Below are 26,997 nucleotides of genomic sequence, written 5' to 3' on the forward strand. Positions count from 1 at the left end.
CTTCTGATGCTCTGCACGGTCCTTCTCCGCCATCGCCTTGCCGCCCTCAACGTGCTTCTCGAATGCGGGATAAACGACGATCTCCTCGCCGACAGAATGGCGCGCGAGTTCCCAGACGAAGAGGTTCTGGAATCGGACCTGCTCGTCCTGGTTTGTGGAGTTGACGATGCGGTCGTAGCACGCTTGGATCTCGCCGTGGTCTTGCTTCACTGTTTCGCTGATGCGTGGAGTCATGGTTAATGAGCGTGAGATTTCCAAGCTATGCGTTGCTTGTCGATCTGTTCCAGAGACGGTAGAGAAATATGGAAGTGCCTACCATGTTGGGGAACTGTGGTGCTGCTTTTAAAGGCGTACGTACAGTCATGACGAACGGCTCCCGCTTGTCCGAATGGTGATCCAACAGTAGTCGATCATTCCACTCCATGCCGAGATATGGTTGCTCCGACCATGGTTCCATCGAGGCCTGGACAATTACAGGCTGAGGAGTCTGGCAAAAAAGCAGGAGGAATATAATTGAGTAGAAACTGGCGTTAGAAGATTGCTTCCCCTGGGGTAGCAGGCAGCTTGGATCAAAAACAAAGAGACAGCAGGAGCAGTTCATCAGGAGTATTCACATTTCACGAGGCTCGCATCTCCCTGACAAATAAAGGAATGTGGTGCACAAAGGCAGTAAAAAGGCATGAATAAGTACTGGCAGGCAGTACCAGGGCAATAGGAATGTTCCAACGCCGCCTGTATCAAGTACCAGTCAAAGCTTGCCAACCATCAACAAAATTGGTGATGGATGAATTTAATCTTCCAACTTGAAAGGAGGATTCGCCAGTATTACCTTATTGCTCCACCACTTCCTAATTGGATCGCTTTAATTGTTCCTTCATTTCGCTTCACTCACCTGGGCATTCAATCGCTCTTTTCCAATATGGGTATCATGAAGGTCTGTCAGAGGTCTCCTAGCAGGTATAAATATTGCTAGATAGACCTTCGTTAGCAGCTCAGATTCTTCTTCTGCTTTCATCCCTATGATTGCTTAACTTAAATCCCGACCGAACCGCCCACCAGACCGAGCTGCCCACCTCGGTATTCCGTATTAAATGGCCATATTTAGGAGTCAAATATCTCAACACCAAGCTTCTAGAGGAATTATAACTTATATATAAAGCTTAGCAGTATATAATATATAGCTATATAGGAGTTGTAACTTACCTAGCCTTATATATTTAAGGGTAATATAAATTCCACGCGTATTTCTGGTAATTTTGATTATCTAAATATATTTAGGATAATATAAAGGGTAGGGGGTATAAAAAAGATGTTTGATTAGTTTTATGGCATATATTACCTAATTACATTTATTTTATCCCTTTAAATCATGTGGTTGCTGAGATATTTGACTCTTTAAAAATGGCCATTTAATATGGGATACAGAGGTGGGCGGCTTGATCGGGCGGTTCAGTCGGGAATTACGTTACCAAACGCGCTAAAAGCTGAGAAGCTGTATGTTACTGTATTGTATTCATATAAGCCTATTTAGGGTAATATAACTGAGAGCCCTGTTCAGTTTGGTCATAGTGGGGGCAGTATTTGAAGGGAGGCAGTAGTTGTAACAGTTCCCTATCTTGAACCCCACCATGGCACGCAAGTTGTGCCAGTAGTGGCGAGTGTTTGGCTGTGGTAGGGTCAATGAGGAAAGTGTCATCAGGTTACGAACTCAGGCACATCTCATGACGTACACCACCCAGCAAACGTACAGGAGGTTTGTCCCGTTGGCATAACCTTGGCCCGGGCTGGCTATCATGATCACTGTCCCTTGCTCTCTTCTATTCATGAGTTATCCTTTCTTCCCATCTGTTCCTTACTTTCTATTCTGGCCCTCTATTCTGGTGTGCCCTAACTTACTCCCGTAAACTGTCTATTATTCCATCTCCTCAGCATATTTAGTTGCGTTCGTGTCGAAGTAAAGGTAGAAGCAGAATGTTTTGCCCTCTATTTGGTGAATTTCTCTTTCCCCAAGCATCCACTCCGTCACTACACCAAGAGATATATGGAGAAGCAGCCGAAGCCTCCGTCCGCCCTCCGGCGTCCTCCTTCACTCCTCCAATCCGCCAACCCCCCTGCTCCACCCGATCGAACAATCCCACAACATAATGATAAATCTCTCCACCAGATCCCGATCGCGTACTCTACCATCGCTGCTAAAGCTCTCCTGTTTCATAGCCCAGTGCTCGATGGCGTCTAACCTGCCCAATTGGCCCAGAAATGCCGACATTGCAAGCTTGTCCCAGGCTTTGGCGGACCAGCGTGCTGTTTTTGCCTTCGGATAGACTAAGCCCTTGTCCACACGCCAGCAAATTCCCACAATTCCCACCGAAGAGACGCGGAAACTTCACTTGGCCGACTGTATGTGATAAATCATCTGTCGTGACTTAGAACCCTTCTTTGAAACACCCGAGCACACATTCAAGGACCACATCACCATCGTCCCCACGGGCTCCTCCGGAACAGCCTAGCTTCCATTCCACCCGAGGAACCATCAACTAACTTATGAACTTCGAATCACTCGCCGAACAGCCCACGATACCCGAATAAGGACAGCAACAACCGCACCTGACCTGTTCTCCTGTCTCCTCAAACATCTCAGACCCTGCAACTCCACCAAGTTCCGCAAACTCCTCAACCTTTCAATCTGATATCTACCACTACCTCCACACAAGGCCTCCGACCTATCTATGCCTTAGTTCTGACCAGTGGGGTATTCTGGACTGCAGAAGAGCTAAACACGGAACTCTATCTACCACTAATCGCAATCTACATGAATTGGATGGTCAAGTATTGGCCGCAGACAATCCAAATGCTGGCAGGTCATTAGCTGGGTTGATTGCGACTGGGTTTAGTCCGCCATATTAGATCAGGATAGAACTGCAAGGCCGTTGGTTGCTGGAGGTACCATGTCTTAGCTACCGCTAGCTACCTGTAAGTTATTACCATTATTAGACAACGTGAAGCTATTTTAAATGATGTGAACTGGCATGCGGCAGCCATTAATGCATCCATCATTACTGAAAAGTGACTGAACATGGATCCTGCGGTTGAGCCTGCCCCGCACTGCTCATTCTTAGAGAGGGAGTCAGCATTCTGCGCATTTTGGCATGATATCTTCCCATGGTGGTCAATTCCTTTGTTATCGCCAGAAAGAGAAGGAATATCTCTTAAAAGGTCAAATGACACTCGAGAACTAGTAGAATGCAACTGCGTCTTAGAAGGCAGAAGATGTATTCTAAAGAAATGGCAGAGTTTGAGTTGTGGGCTGTGGTTCATCAATTCTGGTGGAGGGTTCCCTGTTATTTTCTTGCGAGATCGAAGCTGGTAGGCATAATATTTACTCCTACTATTACAGAGCAAGAGTGTGCACTCTAACCTTGGTTGATTTATAAACATGCTGATAGAGCTCGTGAACAAATTGAGGACCGTTCTGCTCGAGCTGAGCGGGCAACCGGCACGCTAAACTAAATTATGGAAACCCCGATTTGAAAGGACTATGAGTTCTTGAATAGATACCGTCTTGGCATAGTGTGCAAGCGAGCAAACAGAATTCCGGTAGAACAAGTAGACAATAGAATGAGAATCCTAAAATAGAAACGAAACTGTTAGAGAGGGCTTAAAAAGTAAGGGAGCGTCCAGTAGGGAACTCACGCTAAAGCCAACTCATACTTCCACAGTTCGACTACACGACTGCAACTAGTCGAATAGAAGGAAAACTTACCGCTTGCACCATGTTCCGATGACTTAATAGGTAGTACCTCAAATAGGGTTGGAGTATTGGAGGGAATATTGTTTCCGGGTCGCCACTCGTAGTCATTCGCGCAGGATCCTAGAGGCAGCGGAAGATACTGAGCTGTGAGGGAGAATGCTGCGATTAGGATCCCAACAATACAGACCCGGGAAATCATTACAATTCCCCACCAGGTTCTGCTTTCCATCATCATGATCTGAGGAATGTACATGAGCACAGTCCAGGCAAGACCTAGGCTTCCCTGACAAATCATCATCAGTAACTATAGGTATACGGGTGGTTACAAAAGGGACACGGGAACAGAACGCACAGCGATAATTGGCATAATCGCACTGCTCCATATGTACGGGTTGTACGGAGGCTGGAGAACTTCTGGATGACTTGTAAGCTCCCCACGGTAGCGGTCCCCCATTTTGATCATAATTGGGAAGGCGATGATGAACATGATGGGAAAGAGCAGTATCTCGAAGAGTACGAGTGTGACCTTTCCCTTTCCCCCGTGGGTTCTTTGATCTGTCTCTTTTCCCACTTCAGCCATGTTTGTGGTATGAGGAAATAGAACGAAGACGTTAAAAATGCAATAAGTGTGCACACTAGGAACTCAAGAGTTGATTATTTATGGCAACGGGTCGCCAAGAGCCAAGATCTATCGAAAGACTGATCACCGGCATCATTTCTTTGATCAGAGGGGATAATCACTCAACACGAGGGCAACCGAGTGACAGAGTTGCAGGCACTCCATCCGCAGGTCCATCTCAAAAGTTCTCGTTCGTGTGGATCCTACTATAATACTAGCGCTGTTTTGACCTGCTCATTGCTTCTGCAGTTACAACTCCGTACGCCCTCCTAAGATGCCGACCGATATCGCTCCTCGTGCCTCTGTGCTTACCCTACTTCGATGGGTGAAACAACCGCTGAGGTATCTTCTTTATTGACGATCCCGAAGAGTACGACCCGAGATATACTCTCTCGCGCAGGCCAGCGAGGTTTTGATCCCAATCTTCGACCCTTGGAGATCCAGTCAACTACTTCTCTAGCCATCACAAACAAATGCAGTGATGAAGTGAAGCTGGACTCACTTTGCTAAGCTAGATGGACGTGAAGGCACGACTCTTGAGAGCACTTTGCTTAGTTTCGGTCTGGCCGAATTATTGACCGTCCTCCCCGTTTAACCTTCCGTACATACGCCAGCAGTGCGATCGTAAAGTTATCGAGAAGACAAGGTATCCACTCAGATCGGCAGACATAGAGTATTGCGCGTGCGCCAGGGCAACAAGATCACCCAGATGTCTCCCACTCGTGGTTTCTCTGCTGAGCTGGGTGCCACTATCACCGCGCTGCTTGCCTCGCACTTTGGTCTGCCTGTCTCGACCACACAGTGTCTGACTGGTGCTTCGATGGGTGTTGCCCTGTTGAACTATGATCTGGGCGCTGTCAACTGGAGACAGTTGGTTTTCATCATTGGAGGCTGGGTCCTCACCTTGCCTTGCGCTGGTCTGATCAGTGGACTGTTGTGCCTGATGGCATTGAACACAACTCACTTCTGATCGTCTCCGACGTCAACAACTTTCTTGACCTCCGACAAAATTGAAGTCCCTTCCTGTAAGGTCTTTCCCTTTGACCTTTGGAGGAAAATGTATATAATTTTTCGGGTCGCTGCTTCCAATCCTCTTTTCAGTCCGTTTCTGTGACACATTGAAAGGGCTTTTGGTAACAGACACTTCTGAGGGCGTATACTTTCAGACGTATATTCCAACGATTCTGCATGTAATTTGAAGCTCTGTTCCATCCCACCTTTTTTAAATTAAGCTCGCTCTCGAAAACCTCGTCTATGTATCACTCACCAAATAAGTAGGCATTCCCGTTTACTTCAATAGATTACGCCCAAGATTTTGTGGCTAAATAGTACCTTGAGACCTGTGTGAGCTGACAATAATCCTCGCTTGATGGCAGGTTACAGGGTCAATGAAATGCTTATGATAATTGCCCATTTCAGCTGGATCCTGAATGGAAACATCCTTTTCCATGCTTTCTGAATTGTTTGCATCGAATACTGACGAGACGGTCTTCTCAAAATTTTCCCGGAAGGAGCAAAGGGTCCATACAAGAGCACGACGCTCAAGAATCAGCGGCTATGTTTGGCGGATGTCGCGGACTATATTCTATTTGCTCATGAGATTTGTCGACTTAATCCACAAGCGAGCAGCCACCCATTTACAACTCTGCATTTTGATTTGCATATACTAGAATCACCGCGCCATTAAACTAAAATCCTAAATAGCTATATATTCTGGCACTGCGTTATCCTATGCCCTATTCGGAATCAGTGCACCAAGGTGGCGCCCATTGAGGAATTCGGTGTTGAAGCTGGCGGAACCTGTACTGCAGGTGTGCCATTCGAAACTTCAAACGGCCTGGTTTGGTCGGTTTATGAGGTCCCTGGCCTCCTGAATTGATAGTCCCTCTGTATGTAGTATCCGTTTGGTCGACTGATGGTACTTTTGTTTTTGGACCTCATTGGCGGCCGTAAATCACAATCTTCTTTAGCCAACATCGCCGCGTTATGGATAGTAAGCTGGCAGCCCTTGGTGAGCTGGCTTATAACTTTCTTTGTAAAACTGGGAGGGCGTCAAACCCCGAATAACCCCCAAATCGACTGCTGCTCAGATACGCGTCAAGGTCTTTTGTCCCATAATTACGGTCTTCATTATTAGGATGTGCAGTGATAGTAGATACAACTCGAAGTGCACTGTAAAAGCAGCATATCGTTCACTCCCTCTTCCCTCGGCCCACACCCGCATGTAGTGAGCATTCTAGTACGTTAACAGATCTGCATGATCTCCTCCTTAAGCAATAACCATCAACCCTTCTGATAAGAAATACTCCCATCATTGCCAACCGCAAATCGTACATCCCAGGTCACCTTGCCAACCGTACCCTGCACAATCTCCCAATAAGCCTCTCCGTGTGCATTGCCATCGACAGCATCGTATGGCACTGGGCCACCGTCTTCCAGAACTTGCGACACGAAATAGAATCTAGCCAAACTGGAATCAGCTATAAATCCATATTGCAACAGGTACAACTACCCTCCTAGACATGTTTCTCACATGTTAAAGAGGGGGGAAGGGATTTACCTATAGCCAGCCGTTTTATACTCTTGCTCTCCCAGCTCTATAAGGTGGACCATCCCCGCCTTCCCCGAGCCTAGCGAAGTCGCAAACGGGTTAGGGTAAAACGGCGTCACGTTTCCGGTCGCGATGAACACGCCCCGGCGGTTATATTCTACCGAATCGGACTCGCGGAGCTTCTCCCACCCACGCGTGGCGGCGTGTAGGGCGGCGTAACCACCTGTTACATTAATGCTCGTGTCCTGCGCAAATGCCTCAGGCGAAACGCTAAACGGATCGCCCTGATTAGGTGGGAACGTGAGGCTCGCCGCTATACAAATTGCTCATACCATTAGCCACCGCCTCAATCTCGTGTTCATTTCCTTGGCTAGGTCATAGCCTCGCAAATGAAGAGGGAGTAAGGGCTTACCGTTATATACGACCAAGGTCGGAAACCCTAGTTTGGCCTCGACCTCCGCAAATGCCGTCTCAACGGACTGCGTGCTAGATACGTCCACCGTCACGGGCATTACGCCTTTGAGCTCCACCGAAGCGCCGAGGTTGCGCCGCCCTAGGGCAACGCTCCAGCCTTGTGCAACGAACTTGGTCGCGACCGCAAGGCCGATGCGGGGGCCACCGCCGAGGATGAATGCAACTGGCTGTGTCATGATAATGCTTGCGTTGTGGCCAGTTGGTCTGCTTTGTAAGTAATGCAGTGCGGTTGTAAATAATTATCTTCTGGCTGTAGAACAGAGAGGTACCTGTGACTGGCAAGTGTGAATGGACATGACGCGAGACTGTCACTATGTTTGATCCAGGGAAGCAACTTCCTCGAGATGTTATACAGGAACCTCATTCCCGATGTCATCAGTATGCTGATTAATGTTGCTCAGGCCGCACACGAGACCGGACCTGAAAGAACACCGAGCTCCGATAGCTTATCAATCAGTCGATCCATGTCGGAATCCAGGTTGTGGAGGCTGACTCGTAAAGTGATTTCTCAGCATCAATTTCTCGTCTGGAATCCACATTGCTGGACATACTGACATCATGGATAGACCTGTTAAAAAAATATTCACTGATATAGAGTCGATGAGGTCAAGGACATGCAACCACCTCTCCTCCCGCAAAAAAAAAAAAGGAATATTTGCACTGGATTTTTCGAGCTGACTGATCAACGAGCCAAGCCACCCTGATGGGGTAATCGACAGATATCAACCAATCATGTACCTGAAGTGTCCCTTGATCCCAAATTAGCAACCATGTGGCATTGATCGAGCCCACATTGGCTGGATCTTGAGACCGCAAAATGACGTAACACAAGCCTCCAGAAGGCCCCTCTGGCCAGACATTCGCGCTCTGTCGATCAATGGCGTTCAATATCCCAAGGGAGAAGGGTGGGAGAAGTGTGAGAGAGGGAAGAGAGGAAAGAGTAGCATTTACGACTGTGTTCTAGGCTCGAGAGTCTTAATTAAAGAAAAGGACGTCATAGAATTTGACGTAGCGCGGGAATGCGCTCGAAGACGCCAGAAATTGAGTTCTCGTCCCTGAGAGCAACATAATCTCTTCCTGTGAGCTTCTGGTCCCCAAGAAACCATGGTAATAGTCCTTGGGATCTAGTATGGACTGCTCGGGGGAACATCATAATGGTTCCTAGGAACACAAATGATGCCAGGAGCTTCATCTTACTTTACCATGGGTCTCATAGTCCACCAGGAATGTATCAGTTGGTCCTGGGAGCTTTGTTGCTCCTGGAACCCTAGGCACAGTTCCCAGAGGCAGGCACAGGTCCTCTACAATGACGTCGCTCAATTCTTTGGAGACACCAGCGGTGATTGGTGGGCCTTGGTGGAGACGCAGCGACAGAGGTGGACTACCAAATCCAAATAAACCATATGCCCTCAGAAAAGTAAGGGAATTAATAATAGAGAATGCATCTCAGGGTCTACAATTACTGTACCAGTGAACGACCGGGTTCAGAGAAGTCTCGAAAAGTTTCACAGACTGGAAATCATTGGAGAAGCAGCTACATCAATGGAGTAATTTGCTTCGATTAAAACGCTTGTAATTTCGGGTGGCAAGAGACAGAACAGAGGTTTCCACGTCTAATTCGCATTGTGGGCGTTTTCCAAGTTCATTTCCGCTTCTCTTTGACACCAACTTTCTGATAGATCCACGGGCTGCCTTTTCCTTCCAAAAGATCTTGGGCAATAAAATCGGCATTATCCTCGAGCGATGTGTTGTATGCCGATACTTGGCTCAAAATATTCAAGTAACCTCCAACTAGTGGTGTACACGGGAACTTGCGCGACCACTCAGGGGGGACTTTAGCAGTAGCAGAGATATTTTTGGCAGAAGCTTGGTTTGCGAGGGGATAAGTCGTTTTGCTCAATGGACGCATTATACTGGGACAAAGTATCGACCACTCAATGCTCGAGGGAGGCAAAGCCTTAAGCTTGGACCAGTTTTGGTTATGTGCTGGGTAAACACCAAGACCAGATTTGGTTTCATATGTTAGCACCTTACAAAACATGCTAATTCATGAGAGAACGAAAAAAGCCCCAATGTCACTTACTACTCCACTAGCTGGTATTTGGTGTCAGGGAGGTCTAGAAAGCCGAGTCCACCAAGAAACCACACTCGTAAAGGGCCACGGCGCTCCTCGCCTATCTCCAATGCTGCGCAAATGACTGCGTCCACGATAGCAGGTAAATCACTCTTCCCCCACGGGGCCATGGCGGCAAGCCCAGCTGTATTCACAATGGCATCACATTGATGCTTGCCGGCGGCTGCTTTGATGTCCGTAGCTTTCCTCGCATCTCCGCTCTCGATAGCCGTGAGCTTAGGCATAATGCTGGGCGGGAGCTTTGAAGGCTCGCGCGCAAACGCGACAACAGAATGCCCTCTCGCCAACGGAGCAGATAGAACGCGAGACCCGAGATTCCCGGTGGAACCTAAGACCAGGACCCGCATACTGCGCTTCTTAACACACAAGGGAGGGAAGGAGCAAACCCTGAAGGCAAAGCCATCCCAAATCAGCCAACCAGCCCAACACTTCGCAAACAAAACTCCATCTTTTCTCCAAACTCTGAAAATTTTCAGTCTTCGGCTCTTCGGTGTATTTACTATTATTCAGTTCCAGTAAGTGTTTGCCAGTTTCGCGTCGATAAGACCGTGTGATGATTTGTTCCCCGGTCCGTTTAATGTCGGATCTGGGAAAGCATTCGTTAGGACCGTTCAGGGACATTCTCCACCGAAGTTGGCATTGGGTGCCTCCCGGCTCTGCGACCTGCCCAGGGGACGGAAGAACACCCGCTTCCGCCCCGGAATAGAGGTTGTACTCTAATAAGTACTTTCGAGGACCGAGCAGCTCCAGTACGCCACGCCGATAATAGACTGAAAAGCAATGTCTGTTCCCACGTCGTTGATCTTCCTGAGACGCAATATGATGCCTAAGCCATGAAAGACGCCGTAAAAAAATAGTGCAACCGTCCGGGTCTTCTGGAAAACTATGAGAGTAGCGAGTGTCATTTCGAGGAATGGGGCGAAGCGGTAAGATGCCTTATCGCCAGTGCTGGAGAGTTGGTACGTGTAGAGGCGCGGACTGGAGCGACTACTAGTGAAGCGGCTGAAGGCAGCAAAGTACGCATAAAAAGTAACACCAAAGGTGAGCCCTATGTGGCTATACCACATGAACATTGCGAGATAGGTGTGACGGCTACGACAACAGATAAGCATGGTTTTGCAGGGTTTTCGCCGGGTATTGTCTATACCTGCTATCCATTCCTCTACTCTGACTTCGGATCCTCAGGCAAATGCCTCCGGGGAATTGTAATGGTTCTACTGCCTCGAGGGATATTGTTGTCGTTTAGAATTCACTGACGGTCGTCCTTAATACATGACACAGTAACAACTTGTGAGCGGAGTTAAGGCTGCAGCAAATGCGAAAGGACAGGGACTCAAATGAAAAGCCATGTACCTGGTTTAAGTCGACCTAGCCGGCCAGAGATCTTGGGTAGACACAACACGAATAGCTTGAAAGCATAAAGAGAGCGACGACTTCACAGTATTTAAGGTTGAAGGTTTGGCCCTTAACAGCTTCTTTTTGGGGCGGTGCCGCAGTCGTCCGTCAGGTCAGGTCCTCGAGATGCGAAGTGTCTGAGGTCGGCATGTGACACACTCGTTCTCGAAATCGCTGTGACCAATACACACTGAGCAACACTTTTCTGGGCCCACGGCCAAGGAATTAGCGTGTGAAATTTTATTGTAGGTGCCTCACCAAACTGCGGGGAAAGACACAGGACTCGACATGTCATTTTGTCATATTCTCATTTAGTTTTCAGCAAAGACTTTGTATGGGACATCTTTCCATATCATCCGAACAACTGCAACTGCCACTATCGAAGGGGAATTCTGAAACTTTTCACTGGGCTCGATGTTTTTGGTGGCATCTTCGGGCGTAGACGTGAGCGCCACACCTTTTGTTAAGTATGGAACAATGTGTTAGAAGGTTGACGGGATGATGGAAGGTAATTACACGCGATGCTTCTAACCTAGAAAGACCTTTACGCGGAACATCTCTGACTACTAATGCACAGCCACCAGTGGTATGTTAGGGCTGGGTGCGGGGATAGACATCGCAGTTTGGGGCTTCGGGCTTTCTCTACGCTGACGTCAGTCCGTCACCCTCACATAAAGGGCCTACGACACCCTAAAGCCGTGTTCTCACCTCGACTCTTGGTTCGAATTGCGTGGTATGCTTCAATCTCGTGTGCGTTCCGGTCGTCTGTGCTGTTCTGCGTCTAAATTTATTTGACATCGTGTCCTGTGAGAGACACAATATGTCGGCATTAGGACCTCCAGACATCACCTGTCATTCCAAAGCCACCATGTGGGCACTCGAAGAGGGATTCAACTCAGTTTCGTCCTAGTTGAACCTGTAGTGTATTTGCAAGAGAGTGACATGCCTCATGGTGCTTGCAGGAATAAACTGGTCATGCTCGGAATTCGTTTTTGAAGGGTTATTCCGGCCTCTCCTACGACGACGGTCGACCACGGTCATGTTTCAGGCCCCATTATCAGACAAATACGGAAGGCACGTTCTGTTGCCCAATCCATATTGACGCTTCTCGATGTACGCCGGATCAACGCTCTCATCTTCGACTTCAACTTGACTGTGGACGACCATGGGTACCAGATAAGGACATGGATATCTTTCCCCAGTATTATGATGTCCCTCGTGACGAAGTGTTTACTGTTTATCCAGAAGGTCCCGAAACCGAGGCCAGGGGTTATTTTTTATTTGCTTTGCGCGGTCATTTTTCTTGAATATTGTTTCATTTCAATCTTGTAAACTAGTACCCGAATCGATGTTCCCTTTTCAAAAGGTTTTATGAAACCTTCTCTTGGCCCAGAGCTGCAAAGAGTGTTACAACACCTGAGCTATTCCTTTACAAAAAGCTCTAGGTAATCTGAAGTAATGCAAAATGTCTAGAGACTGACAGATACAGAAAGTCTGAGCTTCAGGTGACGTGCGACGAACTGTCCCCCAGGATTTCCAACCCAACGTGTCCACATCGGAACCATTGGCAGTCGTAATCGACCCTTTCTCGACTGGCACTCTGCCTCCTATCTTCTTTTGTTGCGCAGACCATGACCGGCCACAATGATTGGTTAGGAATATTGTACATCCTTTTTGCTCCGGGAGTTTCCAGGCTGTCGAAAAGTGGAAATCCCATGTCCTCCAACATGATGATTTTTGATTCGTCTGTTACGGGTGGCCCATATACTAAGTAGGGGTGAGTTGTACGCATAAAATCCTGTTACTCCAGCGAGATTATCTCGTCTTCCTGATCTTCCTTTTCAACCTTTTTGTCTTCGCGGCACCACTTACATCCACGTAAAAGTCAGTCCCCCTTCGGCAAAATAGGATTAAGGGGGAAATGTATCCTCGCTTCTTGAAATTATAATTTTTCTTCACCGCAGGACAGTGGAGGAAGTGTTCGGGCATGTCAGACTCCAAATAAGCCCTATAATACGGCTTTCTGCTCTCGGAACACGAGGGATACCCTGGAGAAGAAGTCTGCATCTCCTCGTGGTCATACGTGCAAGCTCGACAGTACACCCCTGGCTCTAGTTTCGCAGTCTGGCGGTTCCAATATGGAAACGAGGTAGTTCCCTTCAGCCTCCAGTTGCTCGGCGTGACTCCATCGACCAAATTCATTGTAATGAGTCGGCGAGCAGGTGCCCGTCCTATGCAACCTTCTTTTTCCCATTTCCGGTCGCGCATTTCCTCCTTCGACCGTTGCTCCTCTACACGGGCCAGGAAAAGTCGTTTCATCTTCTGCAAACTTCCATGTATGCCTATTCCCAACCTTTCCGCTTGCCAAACGTCAACCATGCGTTTCCCTTTCCGATTGCTTGGTAGAGGGTAGATTATCGGAATGGATTTCAGTTGTTTTCGCGAAAGTCCAAAGTGCCACATCGCATCTGGTGTCGGTGCAACTCGATACTCGCTTCGGGAAATCGTGCAATTGAAACAACAGCGAGAGATAGTTGGGAGGTAGAGATAAAGCCCGAAGTCGGTGCATGTTCGGCATCTTGGATGACAGAACTCCTTGAACAGCCAGCGAATCGGGAAATAAGACGTACACTTTGTCGCGTCCATGATGCGCAATGTGTCGGTGGCATGCTTTCGCAAAAGAAACCACGGGGGGATGACTCTACCAGGTGTCTTGTTGTTGAATTCACGCAACAAGGCTGACCATGTCAAGATCAAACAGTATTTCTTGGACAAGTTCATTGGGGAGTTGGTGCAAGACTGGAATCACTGTGGCATCTGCTGCGCTAGCTGGGGCTTCATAGAGCTTCAATGGACCCTTGCGACGTTCCTCGTACTCGTTCAGGTCGTACAAGTTCAGGACGTATATTCCGGGGTGTTTCCAGCGATATGCCGTACCTGAAGCCATAGATCGAGAATGAACTTGATTAACCCAGCTTTTGGGATGAGAATGAAGTTGCTGTGATGAGGTTCACATTCCTATCGAAGACGGGGATGATGTGGGCTGGTGATCTGACAAGAGCGTCATTCCAGTAGGATTATACGAAACTTTCCTCTTATTTCTGTTCCATGGAACATTCCAACGCTGATGTATACCTACGCTAGTTGTACTAGTATATGCCCCGAGCCAACCTACTGCAGGTGCGTATGTACGGCTTCCTAGTCGGGTAGCACGTAGACTTGCTCCTTCCGGAGTTGGCGAATTTGCGCTGTCAACCGCATATCTGGGGAAGGAGCGCATCCCAAGGTTGCTTCCCTTGCAATCTACAGCGAGACGTTATAAGAAAGTGGCCCTTCGTAATAATTTCTCTTGATAAGCAACTGAGCGCAAAACATTACCACCACCACATCAACAGTGAGTTCTCTCCAGTATTAGCAGTTTCCGTATCCTCCCACATCGGTGCGGCTGTGGTGAATCAAGAACAATCCCCATGTGAGCAATATACAGTTATGGATGGTAGTTTTCAGTTATTAACAGTCGAAGGTGCCACTACAATCAAGAGCAGTACGCCTGGGGGTGCAAAAGGCGAACATCTTTCAAGCAATGTGAAACACGAAAGGACACAAATGCCCGTTGCGACCCCGTTCGCCTTGAGAGATCTACTCCGATAGACTGGTACTTCTTGTGTTTTCCTTGCTGTGTGCATTCCTGCGTGTTCTGGCGTGGCGTCTGCCTCATTTGACGCATCAACGAGTGTCGTGGCTCGCTGCTACGCTTCAGCAGCGTGGTGTTTGCTCAGCACCGTTGTTTTGTTTTGACAGCACGCACGCTTCCAGTATGCATGCTAACTATACAGCAGATGCCTTCCAACATTGAGGTCCGCGTTCCGCCGCCGCCCACTTGGGAGCAGTCTTCTCTTCCCCCCTCTCCGCCGTGGCAGGTCCCCGAAGCGGGTGCTGCTTTTCGAGAAGGTGTGCCACCACTGCTGTCATGCGCGGGTGCGCTGTTCCCTCGTCCTGACGGGGAACCCCCGTGTGATCGGTGCCGCTCTCAGCACCGCTCCGGGCTGCAGCGCCGTAAGAGCTTCCTTTTGTCCTTTGCGCCGCATTCGCTGACCTCCTGTAGCCGGAGCCAGCCCCAACCATCTCGTCGGGAAAACGCGCCAGGATCGTCCACGATTATGTGCTTGGCAAGGGGTGAGGGAGCATGATAACAGAAGTTATACCTAGAAGCGCAGACGAATGTCATGCTATGCTCCGATTCATAGCAAACCTCTTTCCACTACTAACATTACTGCTTGATATCGAGCACTCGACTCTCGAGGAGTGCGACCGGCCGTCGCTTCTTAAACGTTGCCCACCACCTTTTGTGCCGCTCTGCGCTCCAACATCTCCTTTGCTACATAAGCAATGCCTGATCTCCTCCAAGTCATCCTATTAATGTTCACTGCAGAAGGTTACATCAACTGCTTCGTACCTTCCTGTCTTATACAACTCTCAGCTATTTGGATCAAGTTCAAGAGGAGGCCATCTGAAGAATGGACAAGATGGAATCTCCAGCCGCTACTGCCTCTACCCCCTTCGAGTCCTTCGCCGGGGGATTCTTGCAGCGAACAAACCTTGCCAGCTGCGCCGCCAGTAGATGCTCCCGGAAGTGCAAGTCCAGCCCAGGATTCATAAATATCGAGTGTGCTGCTCGGTTCTGGTCGCCCTTTTCTCCCCAGCACAGACACGGTCCGATGGTCTCATCCTCCATCTTGCCGGTCTGGCTCCCCTCCTTCGCCCACACCCGTCTCGTCTCATACAGCGCCTCCCATGCGAATGACTTGAACAGGCCACCGTCAGCACTCTTTCTTTTTCCATCTGTCCGGCCGCTCTTCCACACAAAGTTGCGGCCGCCATACTGGAAACGTCGGGGAGACCAGTCTTTGCTCTTTTCTTCCCGATCAGGAATCTCAGTGATCATCCCTATGTCGGGGACAGTAGAAGTGACCAGCCGGAAGCTCCCACCGGCCGTTTTGCGGATTCGAACTCTCACCGCGCCAACCTGTGGGAGGAACTCGCCTGGTCGACGCAGAACAGCCTCTGTAATGGGAGTTTGGTCACTCCAAACGGCCTGGAGTGCATAAAGCACGTGGGTATTAGTGGAATCCTTGACAAAATACCAGTAGGATCGGGCGCCCAGATCGACGAATTCTGAATCTTGCGATATGCGGTAGATCAACGGCTCTGCGGTCGCCGGTAGGGATGGAGTGAACAAGGGGATTTGAGTGGAATCTGCGGCCTCGAGAATCGGCTTCAAATGAGATGGTGTCTCTGTAGCCCCTGGGGCTGTATCCTTAATTGTCGCAAGCCTATGCTGGTGAAGGGCTTGCCTCATCTTTGACCAGAGCATACAATTAGTCAAGTCCCATTTAGTAGTACTACTGACTCACCTGCGAAAGGGTCCATAGACTGCTGTCTCCATCATGTCGAGCCAAACCTTCGATGGCATCGAGGACTGTCGGTGGCAGGATAATACCGTCGAAACTCCCCTTGCGCTTAAGTGTCTGCAAGTAGGCGAGTCGGTCGCGATGGATCTGTACCTGGCGCTCAAACATCTTGCGATTCAGACGGGGGACCTTCATCCGCTTGAATTTCTCAATACTCATATCCAGGATCTGAATGGCATTCTGGTAGACCTTGATTGCCTGGTCGTAGTCTCCCTCGCGTTCGAGGATGAAGGGACGCGCAGCAAGCCTGTAGATGTCGTTGTCGATATTGATCTTGCCGGCCATGATGGGATGTATACGAGAGGATATCAAGAACCAACGATAGGGCGTACTGAGTGCGTTGTGTGGTGGAGAAGAGTGTCTTGTCTCTGATCCCTTTGAAAATGCTCAGCGATTTTATACCTCGCAAGGACCCGCCCAGCCAAGACAAGAAGTTGCCTTGCCAAGAAACAATCATAATCCCTCCAGAGCCTCGCCTTGGTGCTCTTGGATCGGGTCACAGCGCGAGATTCGCAGTGGCTGAGATCCTCGGAGGAATTCACTTGGCGAACCATCGCTTAGCTTTACCCCTTCGGAACTCCTTTTGCAGAAGAAGCTGCCGGGCGCTTTGTTCAATCTTCAAAAAACCTATCAAGAACCACACGTATGGCTTTGTATCGCGCCTCGCGTGATAGCTGATGCTCATGTATTCCCTCGCCCAACCCACCCCAGCGGAAAGTCACGGAAAAGGTCTAACTCTTGATGGCGGAGCAATTGCAAGAATATTCATTGATTGTAGCAGTGGTCGGAGCCTTTGCAGCCCTCCTTCTCCGTGATGTTATCTCGCTCCGTCGCCGGATATATAACTGGCAGTCGCAGGAAGCAGCACCATGCGACGGGACGGAGCTGACCCAAACGCGGCAACGGCGAGCAAAGGCGGGAGCTCAACAGCGATGTGTGTTCAGATCTGCTGCTCAAGCACAGACCCAGATTCTTCACAGTCAAGGAACTGTTTATTGCTCAGCCACAGGTGATATGCAGCAAGCCAATCACGGTGTCGGTTAACCGAGTGGCCGAGTCCGCTGCAGGACGAATCAGAAGCTGTCATTGCCTTCGTTCAGACGAGGTATACCTTGGTACAGGTCTGCGGGCAGGGTGGCAAGCTATTGGACTGGGTACATCCATGAAGACTATGCAGCACAAACGTCACAAGAACACGTCGGTCTTAACCAAGGCCTCAGGCTGTTTGAACAGGATCAACTCTTTTGATTTTGGATTTGCCGCTCATCATATCGTACAGCATGTCGTGGGACTACGATGACTATTTGCCTAGAAATGCAATATAAAGTATATGTAGATGGCCCAAAGTATACAATCAGTCGAATACATCCATCACATATCGGACTTTCCGCTGCGCCTCCATCCACTTCTCAGCACTGTCTTCCTGGAGGCCGCTGCCCTCCTCGCCAGCACTCTCCCGTCTCGCCATTTCCTCCCGGAATATCGCCAGGATAGCGCCCTTGACAGAATCAGCCACCCCTCTAGATCCACAAACAAAGACCTTGGCCCCGTTCTTCCACATCTCAACTACATCCTTCCGGTCATGCCAGATGCGATCGTTGACATGTCTACATCCCTCGCTGCGGTCCGCCGCCCGACTAAACGCCCACCGCACATCCACCACGCCCTGCTCCTGCCACTCCCGCAACTGATCGCGGTACAGATCATCCCGTCCGGGCGCCCGACAGCCAAAGAATAGAAGAGCGGGAGCTAGTTCTCGGTTCTGTTGGCGAAGGGCCGCTCGTTCCTGGAGAAAGCCCCGGAACGGCGCAATGCCCGTCCCGGCCGCGATGCAGATCATGGGCGTCTTTTCGGGCTCTCTGGGCATGCTGAATCCCGCGGCGGATTTCCGTACCGTCACTTGGAGAATGTCTCCCGTGCGGAGGGAGTCGAGGTATGAGGTTGCGACGCCGAGGTGGCGCGGGCCATCCTCTAGCGATCGCGACGGTGAGTCAAGAACGGAAATGCTAATTGTGGCATGTTTGGGGTTCCATAATGGGGATGAGGAGATGGAACTGTTTGTTCTGGTTAGTTTTTCAGGTCAGATTGTGTCTGGAGAGAGGAACGGGGCACGGACTATTGTCGCAATCGCATAGAGGGCAGCATTAAGAGGAAGGTTCCCAGAGGGAGATCGATTGCTGGATATCGCTCTAGAATGTCCAGCACTGAGATGCCTTTTGTGACGATCTCCTCTGTGTACGTCTCGCTGGCGTATCTCCTTAGAGTTGTCTTTGCGTCGGCGTCCGTGCAAGCATCGGCCAGTACTCGTATGTCCTAAATTCGTTGGTTAGAAAAAAAGTCGTAGGTAAACGGCAAACGAAAACTACTGCATACCTTCCGCGTGGCAGGCTGGGACAGTTCGACATAAGTGCCCAGGATATCGTTGGCTGCCACGGGCCCATCGGTGGGCAACGCGGTCGTTGGCCCTGAGGCCGCGATCTTGATCTGCGCATCCCAGGACAACTTGAAATGTCGCATTGCGCGGCGGACCGTCTCAGCAGGGTTAATGGGCAGGACAGCGAGGTAGTCGCCTGCTGCATAGGTCACCCCCTCTGGCAGCTGGATCTCCAGGTGCTTCTTTCGCCGCTCTGGTTCCTCCTCGCTGGTAAGGAGCCGAGTATCCACGACCATGGCGTCGCCAACGTCCTGGCGCAAGGCCCGAGTTCTAGAATTTGAGACCGTTACCTCAACGCCTGCTGTCTGAATGGTGGGAGACTTCCGGCTCTCGCCTCCATACTCCTTTGCAAGCTGAGGCCACAGCGCATTGTCAGCCCAGCTTTCGAATGTAGAGAACATCTCGTCGGAGGATGCATCGGCCAGGCCGATCTCAGTCAGACGCCTGCCTCCTAGTTTCTCCAGCGTGGTATCGATGAGCTTGGGGATGCGGTGGAACGTCTGAGCCCATTCCTTGTTGCCACAACCGAAGAGAGCAAAGCAAATGTCCTTCAGCGGTGCTTGATCCTGCTCAAGACCTTCTAGCCACGAAACAAACTGCTTTGCATTATCTGGAGGCTCTCCCTCATACGAAGATGTCACAATAATGATAGGCTGGCCCTTGGGAAGGCCAGACCGGCAACTGTCCAGGCCATCAAACTGCGTGACTTGGAATCCCTTGGATGCCGCATCGGCAGCAAGTCGCCGTGCTAGTGTTTCACAGGTTCCACTATTGGATCCGTAGAGTATGGTCAAAGGGACCCCGGTCGAGGTCATGTCGCCAGCTTGGGAGGAGAGTGCCTCGGTCTGTGTCGTCGCGGCCGCAAGGCCAGCCAGTCGGCGCTCGAGGGTCGTCGGCGTCAGGCCGTGGCGCAATCTTGCCTTCATGTAAAAGTCCTTCGGTTTGATGGTCAGTGTCTGCTTGTATGCGAGATGATAATCTGAATCCAGCGAGAAATCGAAGTTTTGAAGAAGCATGGCCATCACCAAGAGCGCCTCCTGCCACGCAAAGGGGCGGCCAATGCAGGCTCGCATGCCGTTGCCAAAGGGCTTCCATGAACTGGGGAACCGTTTTTGCCGCGCATTAAACAGCTCATCAGACATGCGCTCCGGCTTGAAGTCGTGGGCGTCGTCCCCATACACCTCAGGATCCAGATGCGACTTCGCGAGTAGATTGACAATGGTCTCTCCAGCCTTGACGGGGTACTTGCCCGCAAGAAGCGTGTCCTCGAATGCTTCGACAGTAAACAGCGGAATTGTCGCGTTGAGCCTGAGAGTCTCCCGGAGCACACTGCTAATGTAAGGCAGCTTCGATAAGTGCGACACTTCGATGATCCCCTGCCCGACGACCTCATCCACCTCCTGCTGAGCCTTGCGGTACGTTTCCGGGTGGGTGAGTAGTTGATAGAACACAAAGGAGAGAAGGCCAGATGTGGTTTCATGCCCTGCAATTAGGAAGGTGATGAGATTATCCATGATGCTCTCGTCGGTCATCTTCAGCCCAGTTTTCGAGTCGACACCTCGTAACATAGCTGCAAGCAGATCATCGCGACTGGTTTTGCCGGCCTTGCGTGCCTCGAGAACCTCTAGAGCCGTGTTCCGGAGCACAGCGATATCATCGTGGAATTTCTGGTCGCGGTTGTAAAAGAAGATGCCTGGCAACGGTGGACGGCGCGACTTCTCCCCAGCCTCTGTCAGAAAGTCGCCCATGGCCTCAATGAATGGATGCATGACGGGCGAGTAATAGCTGTTAAATCGGTATCCCATGGAGCACAGGGCCAGCGTATCCAGTGTCAGTCGCGTGAAGTCATCCGTGACCATAATGAGAGCGTCGGGGCCGTATCTCGCCCACTTCAGAGCCAGCTGGCTGGCGATGTCGTGCATCTCGTCAAACATGCCCCGGATGGAGAGAGGCCCAAAGGCAGGCATCAGGACTCGATGGGCAATCTCCCAATTGACCTCGCCCATTCTTGCCTATCATGCTGTCAGTTGTTGGTTGCATCATTACAAGGAGCAACATGACGTACAGTAAACAGCCCATCATGGACTCCTTCTCGAACGTGCTAGCAACCCAGTTAGCCTTTGTAATGTCCAAGACATGGATCTGCTCACCCCCAACGCCGAGTTGACCGACTTTTTAAAGCGCTTCTCATCGCATGTTTCATCGACCAGGGCGTGCGTCGACACGACAACGACCGTTCGTCCGGGAAAACGCAGTCGGTAGATCTCGCCCAGCTCATCGGCCAGCGCGACCATGGACCCCAGAGGGAATTCCTTGTCGATGGTGCCGATGTTGCCGACGAATGGCAGGCCACTGGGTTCTGGAATGTCCGTCATCTTTAGCAGGAGCGGACACAACATCCGGGCAGTGTCTCCTTAAGTAGGTCCAGAAGGACAATCCATCATGACCCAACACTGAAAGCTGGATGCACCGGAGATATCCGAAGATGGTGGAGAACAACATTCGCCAAAAACATTCCAGAAGCCAACCAGAATGTGGGATGCCGAGGCCCAGGGACCGCACGGTGACGTAGCCCTAACTCATTGGAGCAGAGCCTCGGCTCTTCAGGATATTTATAGCAGGCATTCTATTCACATGAATTCTATCGAAATAATCAAATTCAATGATAGACCCCCTTTGCAGAATCAAGGCGAAAACGGGATTGGATTGTACTTGGGTGGCTTTCATTTGTGTCAGCATGGATTAGTCATTTGCATAACACATCATCGGGCTGTACACCGCCTGTTTGTGTTTTGAACACGTCTCCGAGCCTCCTCCACCAACAACCCGCGATGACGCACTATTGGATCGAGCGTCCACGCCTCAACGGCAAAGACGCCGATGAGTGGAAGCCGTCTGACCCGGCCGAGGCCGCCGCAAACATTGACAAGTGGTATTCCGAGGGGCGCCTCCTCTTCCCCCGCGATGTTCTCCAGCATGTCCGTGACCAGCTTCGCAAGCCACTCGTTCGCGGCGACACGATCCTCGTCCAGGCCTTTGACGGGTCGGTCTATGATTATTCAGTGCGAACTGGGGAGACTCGGTCGTTGTATTCCCGCATCACGGAGGATGACAGCGATGGTGCACAAGACAAAGAAGAGAAATGGATGATGTGAGAATGGAGATCTCATATGTCTTGTTTGCCTCGCTTGCAATGGACGTAACTAAATAGGGGCCCTCCCGAAGGACAACGCCTGCTATCCGGTACACGTCGATCGAGTCACTCAAGGCTGATCTCGAATGGAGCCTGTCCCGAGCGTATTGCAGCATAGGCCTCTCGCATTTCATGGTTCGAGTCGACACGGAGCCCGAACCGCCGGGGGATTTGGACGCCGGGCTGAAATTCTTCAATAGTGTTTTTGAGGAGTGGAAGGGGAGCGAGGCGTGGAGGGATATCAAGTCGACCGTACTTTCGTTAAGGCTCCGTACTCAAATCCACAAGGTCATCGGCATGGCCTGTGGAGAATTCACGGGGCCAGGGCCTTCACGGCTCAAGCGCCATGCAGTTCAACATGTGTTGCTTCTGCTGTTGAAGGAGGCCTTACAGGTGGGCCACCTTGGGGCCAAAAATGTGGCTTGCTACGCACAGGATCCGGCATACACAAGCACCGATCAATCTGTGCTGGAGAGGTCAGGCATCACCGTAGCTGAGGACCCTGGCGGGTTCCTGGAGATGGACAATCGCTCGCTGGTGTTCTCCTGTGCCCCTAATATCTGCGTTAAGCAAATCATTGCAGACACGGTGCGGCCGCCTATTATGTTCTTGTGCACTGTGCGAGAGGACGAGTCGAGGCTTATTACGTATGTATACTCTACGCATCATTCTCAGTACTAATGTGTGCATCAGCACCGATCCAAACTCTCCTCGTGTTCAGGAGATGGTGCAGGCCTACGAGGCGTTCCCGTTCCCAGAAGACCCTGACGATAATTTCACTTGTATGACAATATATGTGAAGAAGGACTGCCTTATCTCTAGTACGAGTGGCCAGCCACTTGCTGATATATCGTAAGGTAGAGTTGTAATGTGATCGTTGTTCTCATCTTTTCTGTTTCACTATTTGAAAGCGTCGGTCAGGAATTCCACAAAAAAGTGAAAATGGCACATCGCCCTTGTCAAGATAGCCTGGGTAGCATAAGTAGGTACATCGCTCTTCTCTACCGCCTGGCTGAAGTCATCCTGAACGCTCTTTGCTGGTACAATGCGCTTCCAAGGTGAAGTTTCATTCGTATACTCAACAGAAAAGATTTTACTATTTTTGACGATGTCCTTGATAAACGAACTTGTTGAAAACTTGGTTTGGCATTGTCTTGCAAACAGAGTCAAGTTGAAGGGAGTAAGGTGAGTTGTTCAGTGTAAACCCGATTGTCATGATCTCCATAGCGGATATTTCAATTTATACCTTTGTGTCATGATGTTGACCGGGTAATATGAAAGCGATGGAGGGGAGCGATAGCGAGGAGAGGCACAATGGAGAGCAGCGGCGACGGTGGGAGGCAGCGGTGATAAGAGGCAGGGAGCTCCCCTGCAGATAAACTGCCTCAACTCCTGTTACCCTTGACCTCCTTCAGATTCCCGCATCCAATGCTGTCGGCTGGCCACATTGACAATATCTGTAAGGTGGTACAACTACCCTTGGAGGAAAAAGCTTCACTTATTTCCTCTCTCTGCACGTATCCACAGGTTGAGAGGCACCCGAATCAGGATGTCTTTAAATCTTGCTGGCTCTTCAGGTCGCGTCTATGTGCGGGATAAGGTGCTTAAGGCTCATCCAAATAGACCAGACTTGAGTATCTACCTCGCGCAGTGAGTTCTCACCCTCTTCCATACCCATATTTGTACTTCCAGTCTCTCGACTAAGACGGTGATTGAATTCCAGTTGCAAGAATCGACACTTTGTTTTGAAGCCTGCTTCTCAGTCAATATTCGAACAATACATAACACTTAAAAGCGAGCTTCAAGATACCCGCCAGCTTCTCACATGTGTCGATATCAACGAGAAGGAGCATGTCCTTGTTTATGAACACTTCCAGTATAACTTGCTTTTATTGGTGCAGAGCAATTTAAGCATTCCTCATAAAGCAAGAAAGGTTATCCTACGAGAAGTCGGACAAGTAGTGGATTGGCGTCATGCTAAAAACTGGATATACTTAGGTTGGGTTCAATAAATTAAATACTGCCTTGACAAATCTTCACTGATAAACTTCTTGCTTAGACATAAAACCTGACAACATTCTGATTAATTGCAGTGAACACGAGGGTGATCTTGATGTCCAGAGACTTGTATTATTAGATTTGGACTGCGCTTTGGAACGAGAAGGCGAAAAGCTCCTCAACGCTAGAATAGGAAACGTCATGTGGTGCAGCCCAGAGGCCCAAATAGGGGTATTAGTAAAGCTTCGGATATTTTCTCTTATGGACTTCTTGTAAGTTGAACTATTCCCTGTTAAAATGGTCGGCTACTTAATATTACAGTGCCTTTATGTAATAACTGGCATCGAAACCTTACATCCCGGCTTCAACGAGTTAAGGGAAGCAGGACTCGAACCTGAACCGGAAATCTTGAGTCAGTTAATAGCATTCTTCGGCCCTGTTCCTCCTGGCCTGGTAGGGCATATTAAGGATGAGGGATGGTGCAATATCTTAATGGAATCATCACAGGCAATAGCTGGAGATTCAGCCATGCAATTCGGTCAGTGGAAAGAAGATCTTTTTCCAAGTCTTGACGCTGAGACAAAGCACAACCCCGCGGAGAGAGCCACGATATCCCAAAGATTGGAGGATCCTTGGAGGAATCACTGACAATTTTGTGTCATCCTTTGTGCTTGGTTTGTAAGTGAAGTGCCGTCAGCTTCGAAACCATGGTATTCGCAACGCTCATCTGAGTCTGCGAAGCAAGGGAACACATGGAGACGGCGAAGCCGAAATCTTCTGTCCTACTCGCCAGTTATTCGTAAGAATTTTTTTTTTGGCGCTCAGGAGACTGTAGGTAGAACTCAACATGTCTCCCAGGAAAGTGCCAGTTTCCTCATTACCAGGGTTGGGGGAGCAGTGGTTCATATCGCTCTCTACTTGATATTCCACCGACACTGCATCTCGACGCACAGACAGGGTAAAATCGACCAGTCGCTGGCTGTGAACCCCAGCTTCCAGGTTGAATGATCCGCAGAACGGAATTATTCCTCCTTGCGCCGTTGTTCGATAGGTGGAACTCAAGCTATCAATCTATCCAAGGCGCCGATCCTCTCCACGTTTCAGAAGTTTGGCCGTCATACCTCCTCACACGAGTCGGCGAGACTGATTCTTCACTGGAGGATGCGACGGGCTGAGTTAGGATTATATTGGAGATTCACCAATCCCTGGATGTCTTCGAACCTCTGCGTGTTTGAAGTTTCTGCAGCAATCGGCCTGCGTTCCCGGACTAGGAATTTCTCCTCAAATCCGTCGAACCATCCCCAATGGCAGGTCATGTTGGGGGGTATAAAAGGCATGAAGCCGCTTCTCCTCGAAGCCTTGTTGAGAAGTTTCAGTTGATCTGACACCATGCAGCTCCGCCATCGCGTTCTCGCCGCCCTTCTCGCCCTCGTCGGGTCATCTTCAGCCCTTCTTGCCTTCCCCGGCGCAGAAGGGTTCGGTGCCAACGCGGTTGGCGGCCGTCAGGGAGAAGTCTATGTCGTCACTAACCTGGACGACTCCGGCGAGGGGTCGCTCCGTGATGCCGTTTCCGCGACAGACCGCATCGTTGTCTTCGCCGTGGGAGGCGTGATCAACATCGAAGAGCGCCTTGTTGTCTCGAAGCGCGTCACGATCCTCGGCCAGACGGCGCCTGGGGATGGTATCACTGTTTACGGGAATGGCTGGTCCTTCTCGAATGCGGATGATGCGATTGTGCGGTATATTCGGATGTATGTCCCGGCCGTCAATTCACTTTAGAGGGAAAGGCTTGACTAACTAAAACAGCCGAATGGGTAGCGGCGGCGACTCTGGGAAAGACGGCATTACCATTGCCGAAGGAGGCAACATGATCTTCGACCATGTGTCCGTTTCTTGGGGTCGCGACGAGACCTTCTCGATCAGTGGCACGGCGGAAAACATCACAGTCCAGAATACCATCATCGCACAGGGGCTCGAGACGCACTCGTGCGGTGGACTCATACAGACCGACGGGGGTGTCTCGCTCTTCCGCAATCTATACATCGACAATAAGACGCGCAATCCCAAGGTAAAGGGTGTGAACGAGTTCACAAACAACCTTGTCTATAACTGGGGTGGTGGCGGCGGATACATTGCTGGCGATTCGGATGGAGAGTCACGTACGACGCGTATCACATCCCTTTGCCAGTCCACTAACGAATCTTAGACGCCAACATCATCGGTAACTACTTCATTAGCGGTCCCTCCACCAGCGTCACAGCCTTCACGCGAGGCAACGCCAACTTCCACGGCTACGTCGAGAACAACTTCTACGACCCGGACCAGGACGGCACCCTCAACGGCTCAGAGCTTGGCGCTTCCTCTAATAGCTACGGCGGCATGGAGATCGTCGCAGAGAAATACGATTACCCTGCTGTGGGGCGCCAATTGACACCGGATGAGGTGGTAACCTATGTCACTGAGAGTGCGTCTCCCGCCAAACCCGGGCTGGAACGACTTGCTAACAAATGCACCGTAGATGTTGGAGCATCTCTCGTCCGAGATAGCGTCGACTCCCAGCTCATCGACCAGGTTCTTTCGTACGGCACAGACGGCGAGCTCATCTCAGATGAGGAGTCCATGGGTGGACCCGGTGATTTGGACGGAGGCACGCCTCCCACGGATACTGACGGCGACGGGATCCCCGACGATGCGGAGGCAGAGTTGGGGACCGATCCCAATGTAGCTGATTCTTTGGAATTGGATAGTATTGGGTACACATTCTTGGAGGTTTGGGCTAACTCGCTTGTACCTTCGGATTACTAGGTCGTGGGACGCGAAGCAAGTCAATCCCGTTCTCATTCAAGAAGTTATGGGTACATAGTCGCTGGCTGTACATACCGAAGGCAATGACCCCGTCCCTTCTTCATGTTTTTATTCTTCCATTCCATGCTGGATGACCTTTCGCGCGACTTCTTAGCATATCTTAAGTTGAGTCAAG

At 50.2% G+C, this 26,997-nt stretch overlaps 11 protein-coding genes across 11 annotated transcripts; 2 read left to right on the top strand and 9 right to left on the bottom strand.

Annotated features, from left to right (window-relative positions):
• Nucleotides 1–17: 17 nt before the first annotated feature.
• BJX67DRAFT_378713 (uncharacterized protein) lies at nucleotides 18–234 on the bottom strand (the record flags this gene model as incomplete). Its single annotated transcript, XM_071032393.1, has 1 exon — nucleotides 18–234. A coding segment is annotated over one exon (217 nt), but the record flags the coding sequence as incomplete, so codon positions are not given.
• Nucleotides 212–692, bottom strand: BJX67DRAFT_318851 (uncharacterized protein). Its single transcript, XM_071027289.1, has one exon. It carries the CDS (start codon nucleotides 599–601, stop codon nucleotides 260–262), a length of 342 nt encoding a protein of 113 aa, XP_070888632.1. The 5' UTR covers nucleotides 602–692; the 3' UTR covers nucleotides 212–259.
• Nucleotides 693–3,472: 2,780 nt separating this feature from the next.
• BJX67DRAFT_346731 (uncharacterized protein) lies at nucleotides 3,473–4,185 on the bottom strand. The gene is made up of 3 exons (XM_071028444.1): nucleotides 4,101–4,185; nucleotides 3,691–4,031; nucleotides 3,473–3,624 (listed from the first exon to the last, which is right to left on the bottom strand). Exons 1-3 carry the CDS (start codon nucleotides 4,113–4,115, stop codon nucleotides 3,534–3,536), a joined length of 447 nt encoding a protein of 148 aa, XP_070888633.1. The 5' UTR covers nucleotides 4,116–4,185; the 3' UTR covers nucleotides 3,473–3,533.
• A 2,392-nt stretch (nucleotides 4,186–6,577) lies between these two features.
• On the bottom strand, nucleotides 6,578–8,066 carry BJX67DRAFT_318881 (SDR family oxidoreductase). The gene is made up of 3 exons (XM_071027290.1): nucleotides 7,331–8,066; nucleotides 6,928–7,231; nucleotides 6,578–6,828 (listed from the first exon to the last, which is right to left on the bottom strand). Exons 1-3 carry the CDS (start codon nucleotides 7,566–7,568, stop codon nucleotides 6,651–6,653), a joined length of 720 nt encoding a protein of 239 aa, XP_070888634.1. The 5' UTR covers nucleotides 7,569–8,066; the 3' UTR covers nucleotides 6,578–6,650.
• A 968-nt stretch (nucleotides 8,067–9,034) lies between these two features.
• BJX67DRAFT_378715 (NAD(P)-dependent oxidoreductase) lies at nucleotides 9,035–9,873 on the bottom strand (the record flags this gene model as incomplete). The annotated part of the gene is made up of 2 exons (XM_071032394.1): nucleotides 9,035–9,434; nucleotides 9,476–9,873. The coding sequence occupies 2 exons, from the start codon at nucleotides 9,871–9,873 to the stop codon at nucleotides 9,035–9,037; spliced, it is 798 nt and encodes a 265-aa protein (XP_070888635.1).
• A 184-nt stretch (nucleotides 9,874–10,057) lies between these two features.
• On the bottom strand, nucleotides 10,058–10,804 carry BJX67DRAFT_318987 (uncharacterized protein). Its single transcript, XM_071027291.1, has 2 exons — nucleotides 10,674–10,804; nucleotides 10,058–10,618 (listed from the first exon to the last, which is right to left on the bottom strand). Exons 1-2 carry the CDS (start codon nucleotides 10,682–10,684, stop codon nucleotides 10,243–10,245), a joined length of 387 nt encoding a protein of 128 aa, XP_070888636.1. The 5' UTR covers nucleotides 10,685–10,804; the 3' UTR covers nucleotides 10,058–10,242.
• Nucleotides 10,805–12,698: 1,894 nt separating this feature from the next.
• On the bottom strand, nucleotides 12,699–13,868 carry BJX67DRAFT_391713 (uncharacterized protein; the record flags this gene model as incomplete). The annotated part of the gene is made up of 2 exons (XM_071034837.1): nucleotides 12,699–13,622; nucleotides 13,681–13,868. The coding sequence occupies 2 exons, from the start codon at nucleotides 13,866–13,868 to the stop codon at nucleotides 12,737–12,739; spliced, it is 1,074 nt and encodes a 357-aa protein (XP_070888637.1). The 3' UTR covers nucleotides 12,699–12,736.
• A 1,311-nt stretch (nucleotides 13,869–15,179) lies between these two features.
• BJX67DRAFT_319003 (uncharacterized protein) lies at nucleotides 15,180–16,741 on the bottom strand. Its single transcript, XM_071027292.1, has 2 exons — nucleotides 16,336–16,741; nucleotides 15,180–16,280 (listed from the first exon to the last, which is right to left on the bottom strand). Exons 1-2 carry the CDS (start codon nucleotides 16,675–16,677, stop codon nucleotides 15,417–15,419), a joined length of 1,206 nt encoding a protein of 401 aa, XP_070888638.1. The 5' UTR covers nucleotides 16,678–16,741; the 3' UTR covers nucleotides 15,180–15,416.
• An 875-nt stretch (nucleotides 16,742–17,616) lies between these two features.
• On the bottom strand, nucleotides 17,617–21,444 carry BJX67DRAFT_346740 (bifunctional cytochrome P450/NADPH--P450 reductase). The gene is made up of 5 exons (XM_071028445.1): nucleotides 20,977–21,444; nucleotides 20,892–20,927; nucleotides 18,766–20,838; nucleotides 18,509–18,705; nucleotides 17,617–18,446 (listed from the first exon to the last, which is right to left on the bottom strand). Exons 1-5 carry the CDS (start codon nucleotides 21,223–21,225, stop codon nucleotides 17,747–17,749), a joined length of 3,255 nt encoding a protein of 1,084 aa, XP_070888639.1. The 5' UTR covers nucleotides 21,226–21,444; the 3' UTR covers nucleotides 17,617–17,746.
• Nucleotides 21,445–21,463: 19 nt separating this feature from the next.
• On the top strand, nucleotides 21,464–23,074 carry BJX67DRAFT_319048 (uncharacterized protein). Its single transcript, XM_071027293.1, has 2 exons — nucleotides 21,464–21,977; nucleotides 22,052–23,074. The coding sequence occupies exons 1-2, from the start codon at nucleotides 21,658–21,660 to the stop codon at nucleotides 22,698–22,700; spliced, it is 969 nt and encodes a 322-aa protein (XP_070888640.1). The 5' UTR covers nucleotides 21,464–21,657; the 3' UTR covers nucleotides 22,701–23,074.
• A 2,293-nt stretch (nucleotides 23,075–25,367) lies between these two features.
• On the top strand, nucleotides 25,368–26,968 carry plyC (polysaccharide lyase family 1 protein). The gene is made up of 4 exons (XM_071034838.1): nucleotides 25,368–25,768; nucleotides 25,824–26,176; nucleotides 26,224–26,481; nucleotides 26,536–26,968. Exons 1-4 carry the CDS (start codon nucleotides 25,407–25,409, stop codon nucleotides 26,820–26,822), a joined length of 1,260 nt encoding a protein of 419 aa, XP_070888641.1. The 5' UTR covers nucleotides 25,368–25,406; the 3' UTR covers nucleotides 26,823–26,968.
• The last annotated feature ends 29 nt before the right edge of the window (nucleotides 26,969–26,997 follow it).

The sequence above is a fragment of the Aspergillus lucknowensis genome (genome assembly GCF_044049455.1).
Source record: "Aspergillus lucknowensis strain CBS 449.75 chromosome Unknown BJX67scaffold_8, whole genome shotgun sequence".
NCBI lineage: Eukaryota > Fungi > Ascomycota > Eurotiomycetes > Eurotiales > Aspergillaceae > Aspergillus > Aspergillus lucknowensis.